The sequence below is a fragment of the Pempheris klunzingeri genome, chromosome 10 (genome assembly GCF_042242105.1).
Source record: "Pempheris klunzingeri isolate RE-2024b chromosome 10, fPemKlu1.hap1, whole genome shotgun sequence".
NCBI classification, from domain to species: domain Eukaryota; kingdom Metazoa; phylum Chordata; class Actinopteri; order Acropomatiformes; family Pempheridae; genus Pempheris; species Pempheris klunzingeri.
Window position 1 is genome coordinate 9,543,482 of NC_092021.1, and position 4,276 is coordinate 9,547,757.

Below are 4,276 nucleotides of genomic sequence, written 5' to 3' on the forward strand. Positions count from 1 at the left end.
GAATTAGAATATTCAAAGCCACAGAGGATGAAGGGGAGGATGGGGTTGAGAAAGCCTGAGGTGCGTGACCCGGTGAGAAGTCTGCAGATGTCGATCAGTGGGCTCCTTCCCGCCGGCCGACCGCCTGCCTTTGAGATGTAGAGACAGAGAGAAGAGGGAGGAACAAACCTGAGACCTCCTCCCCTCTGCAACCTCCACACTTGGGGTGCCCCATGTTCCTCAGTTAATCCCACTTTATCCAAGAGAGACGGGCTGTCAGATCTGTGGAGGGGGGAGCATGGGGGCAAAAGGAGACAAAAGCAGCACAAACCCATAAGTTTTGATACATTTTAATGACTGTTTAACAAGTCCTAGGTCTGGGGGCCGAACAAGGGGGGCACACTTGCTGCTGAGACGGCCCATAGAAAGGCTTCAGAGCAGATTCGAATTAGTTAAATGCACTGAGGCGGTAAGAATACAGGTACTTGTGTTTTGGTTAAATAAGAGGCTCATTTAAGAACAAATGGCCGGGGGAAACACACCTGGGGATAAAAGTGTGCAGCGAACACACAACAAGCTGCTTAAATGACGTTTGCTTTATGTCAATACACTGGATTACTGTCAACAACAACAATTCATTCTCTCTGTCCACTGAAAAAGATTTGAGTTTAATTAACCATTAGAGGCCTTTTGTAAATCTCATGGTAGCAAAGAAGCAGACTAGAAATGGATGAATTGACTGTGTCCAATGTGTAAATGAGGGCTTGTGCTGTCTGTGTATGTCATATTTGGTTAATCAGCAGAAAACGGAGACTTTAATAGTCATCAGGTTTTTAATGTTTTGGTGTGTTTGAGATCAGCAAATGTTTCATTCATGACGTCCTTTTGTGTAGATGTGGATTAAATGGAAATACCCGTAAAACATGCATGATGTTAATAACATGAGTTAACTAATGAGTGAATAGATTCTCTAATGTTCTCTGAAATCTGTCCAGTCTCTTTTAAAACAACGTTTTGCAAAAACCTGAATGAGTTCAGACTGATGCTGTAGTGTGATGATGGACTGATAATTAATGATGTTACAATTACTGTTCCTGTTTGGCTGATGCTGATCTCATTTGCAACCTAAGACTCAATCATGAATGAATGAAACGGTCATTAATTAATGATTATTGATTGTTAGTGATCAACTCACCGCTCGTGTTCCAGATGGCGTTGGTTTGATTCTTGTAGCCATTCTTCATGCACTCGTCCACATAGGACTTGGGGTCGCAGCCTGAGATGAGGATCTCTCTCAGCAGGGCGATGTAGGCTATGGCCAGTCTCAGAGTGTCTATCTTTGACAGCCGCTTCTCGTAGGGAAACGTCGGTACGTGGCAGCGAAGCTCCTCGAAGGCGGAATTGATGCTCAGCATCCTCTTCCTCTCCCGGATGTTGGCGGCATGCCGCTGCACCTTGTAGGGCTGATGGGACACCAGCTGGCGCGCCATGCGCTGGGCCGCCTCCAGGGATTCGTCCCTGGAGGCGGCGAAGCTTTCCGCTTCAGCGCAGACGTCCGCCCCCGGAGACTGCACGTCGAGGTCGGTGAAGGTCAGCTGTGCGTCCGGGAACATGGACTGGCTGCCGAAAGAGGACCAGGGAGAGAGCTGGCCGGAGGCTGCGGTGTACTCCAGCAGGCAGGTGTCCAGCTGGCTCTGGAACTGGAAGTTTTGGTCCATTTGTCCCCAAAATGCAAAATCTGTGGTGCCATCCTGGTCGAAGTCAAAAAGTATGTCCTCCATAGTTTAACAACGTAAAGTAAAATTGTTCTGTTTCTTTTTCGGTCAGGAAAGTGAAACCGTGCAGGAGTGATGGACAGCACAGTGCGGCAGTTCGTTGATCAGCTGGTCTCAGCTGCCCTCCTGCATGTGCCTGAATCTGCGCTGTGTGACAGCCCCATGGCCACATCTCCTGGATTAAATACTTCCAGGGCCTCCATGTTTCTCGGCGGGTTGCTCTGGCCAATTCTGGAGGCTGAAAGGGAGCCCTTAAGAACACTTTAGCCCTCCTTGTGGATCATTCATTGCTTTAAAAACGAATTACAAAGGAATCAGTTGATCTCCAAACGACAAAAGGCGGGGAAACACGTGTCCAATTATAAACTTCCCCCAAGTAGTCCAGCTAATATTGACAAAAAACACTCAGTGCTCGGCGGTCGTTGGAGAGATTGCGCCGAGCATTAAGGCGCAGCAGGCCACGCAAACCCGGTGGCCTCTGAATGGGATTGTTCTGTGTATTAAAGCTCAGCTGACAACAAACAGCACTGTCAGAAACACACCGAGGCTCTTTGTTAGTACAAAATGTAACGAGATCTTAATGGGAAAGCAGCATTTTCCAAAGCTTTGCCTTTGTGTTCATTCTGGTCTGGACATGTTTTACGCACTGAAGTCAGATACCGAGCAGATCTAGGCCTTCAAGATTAAAATATTTCAGCATTATCACCACAAGATCCGCATAATTTGGTTCGTGGCCACATTAATACGCTCCTAATTTGCAAATGACATGACTGACTAAATGGCAAAACCTTGGAGAGGACGCGCGCTGTAATTACTCTGAGGTTAATCAAATGAGCGAGTTCTTTCTTTCGAGGTTGGACTGAGGGCAACAATCCGAGAGGGCTGTGTGTTTGCTGACACGTGGTTTTGATTTGACAAAGTCCTCCAGGATGCTAATTTAAAGGGAATCTGTTTGTTGCGGTAAACACAGGCGGCGTGAGCTGCAGGAAGGATCCTTATCAGGAGGAAGCAGCTGATTGAAGCAGAATTATCCAGAGGAGGCGACAGGTGAAGACTCAGAGTAACAGCCGGCGGCACAGGCAAACACATTCAGGGGGAGACAGAGACAGTTGTATTCTAATTAATTCTAACATAATTCATTAGAATAGAATAATATTTATTTCTCGGTAACCAGGATTAACTTTCCTGGGTCCTATTTCATGCTCTTTCCTGGAGGTGTTAGATGTATCCACGTTTAATAAGGCGCTGATGCATTCAATTCCCTCTAAATAGTTGCAGACGTGATTTCTATCGATAAAAGTGATCCTATCATATGAGTTGTTTGAGGATGACGCGCAGGACGGTTTTTGTGCTTTATACTGAAGGAACAGTAAGAAAGAGAGTTTGATTTCCCTGCAGGGACCTCGGTATTTGTTTCAGGAAACACATCAAAGTTGCTGCTATTTTCCAGCGGATTGTGTTACAGCAGTTAATGAACGTAGGGTCCCGGTGTTGCTCTAACCTCCTCCTCCATCCCACAGTTCAATTAACCCACAGACTGACACACACGAGACGTTTGAAAAGACAACATCCTGATTAATCTGGTTTTAACTCTGCCACATGATTGATTTAGGATTAACGAAGTTCATTTCTTTGCGTTTAATCTCGTAGTTGTTTGGGTATTTAACTGGTTAATAGACAAAACACATTCCATTACTTTAAAACGGGTTTGATTACACAGTTTAAAACTGTATGTGTATTAAATGAGAGCAGGTATAACTGTGTGTGCGATCTGATGTAAAACAAACACACAAATAGAATTTTAAACATTTTTTTTTTCTGGTTATAAAATGTTAAAATGCCACATTTAAAAAAAAAACCTACATAAAATGAAATAGTGACTTAATTCAGGAACAAGTGAAATGATCTCTTTCCACAAAAAAACATTTTAAGACTCTGGAGCTTCTTTATAGACTTCCTGGTTTGCTCAGACCTAAATCAGACCGGCTCAGCAGTCCACAGTGTGTTTGCTTGGTTTCCTAATTACTGGAGAGGAGCAGCCAGCCTGCGCTGAGAGGAGCGGGGTCCTGTCAGGACCTTCTGCCAGTCCTGTCAGCGGCATCTCTCTCCCAGCTGACGGTCCCGGTTTGGTGCGGTGCGTCCTGAAGAGCCGCGCCTGTCACATTCAGATCCGCCTTATTGTTGGGAAACAATTCAAGAGGGCTGAGGGGTTTAGAGAGAAAGGGACGATAGCAACGCTTCAGAACATGTGAAAGGAATAAGGGGAGTGTACAACGTAGGCCTGGCTGGCCTGACTGTCCGCAGACTGAGACGCGAAATGAGTTTTTTTTGCGTCTAAATGGTTGTTAAATCCTCGCTCGGGGTGTGTGTGGTACCTCGGTGGCTGCTCTGCGGCACAAATGTGTTCCTCCGACGGACGTGCTGTCAAACCTCGTCCAGGGCTTCCAGCCCAGAGCTGCGGAGGAAAACCTCAAGTGCGCCTTGGACGCTGCGCAAGGTCACATGCGCGCAACTTTGAAGTT

General features: G+C 46.2%; 1 protein-coding gene across 1 annotated transcript; it reads right to left on the reverse strand.

Moving 5' to 3' along the window:
- Positions 1 to 223: 223 nt before the first annotated feature.
- On the reverse strand, positions 224 to 1,760 carry LOC139208007 (pancreas transcription factor 1 subunit alpha). Its single transcript, XM_070837542.1, has 2 exons — positions 1,175 to 1,760; positions 224 to 261 (listed from the first exon to the last, which is right to left on the reverse strand). Exons 1-2 carry the CDS (start codon positions 1,758 to 1,760, stop codon positions 224 to 226), a joined length of 624 nt encoding a protein of 207 aa, XP_070693643.1.
- Between the last annotated feature and the right edge of the window lie 2,516 nt (positions 1,761 to 4,276).

Coding starts and splice junctions, on each gene's coding strand:
- LOC139208007 (XM_070837542.1), bottom strand. CDS start 1,760: ATGGAGGACATACTTTTTGACTTCGACCAGGATGGCACCACAGATTTT. Junction 262..1,174: donor CGCCATCTGGAACACGAGCG/GTGAGTTGATCA, acceptor CCCCCTCCACAG/ATCTGACAGCCCGTCTCTCT.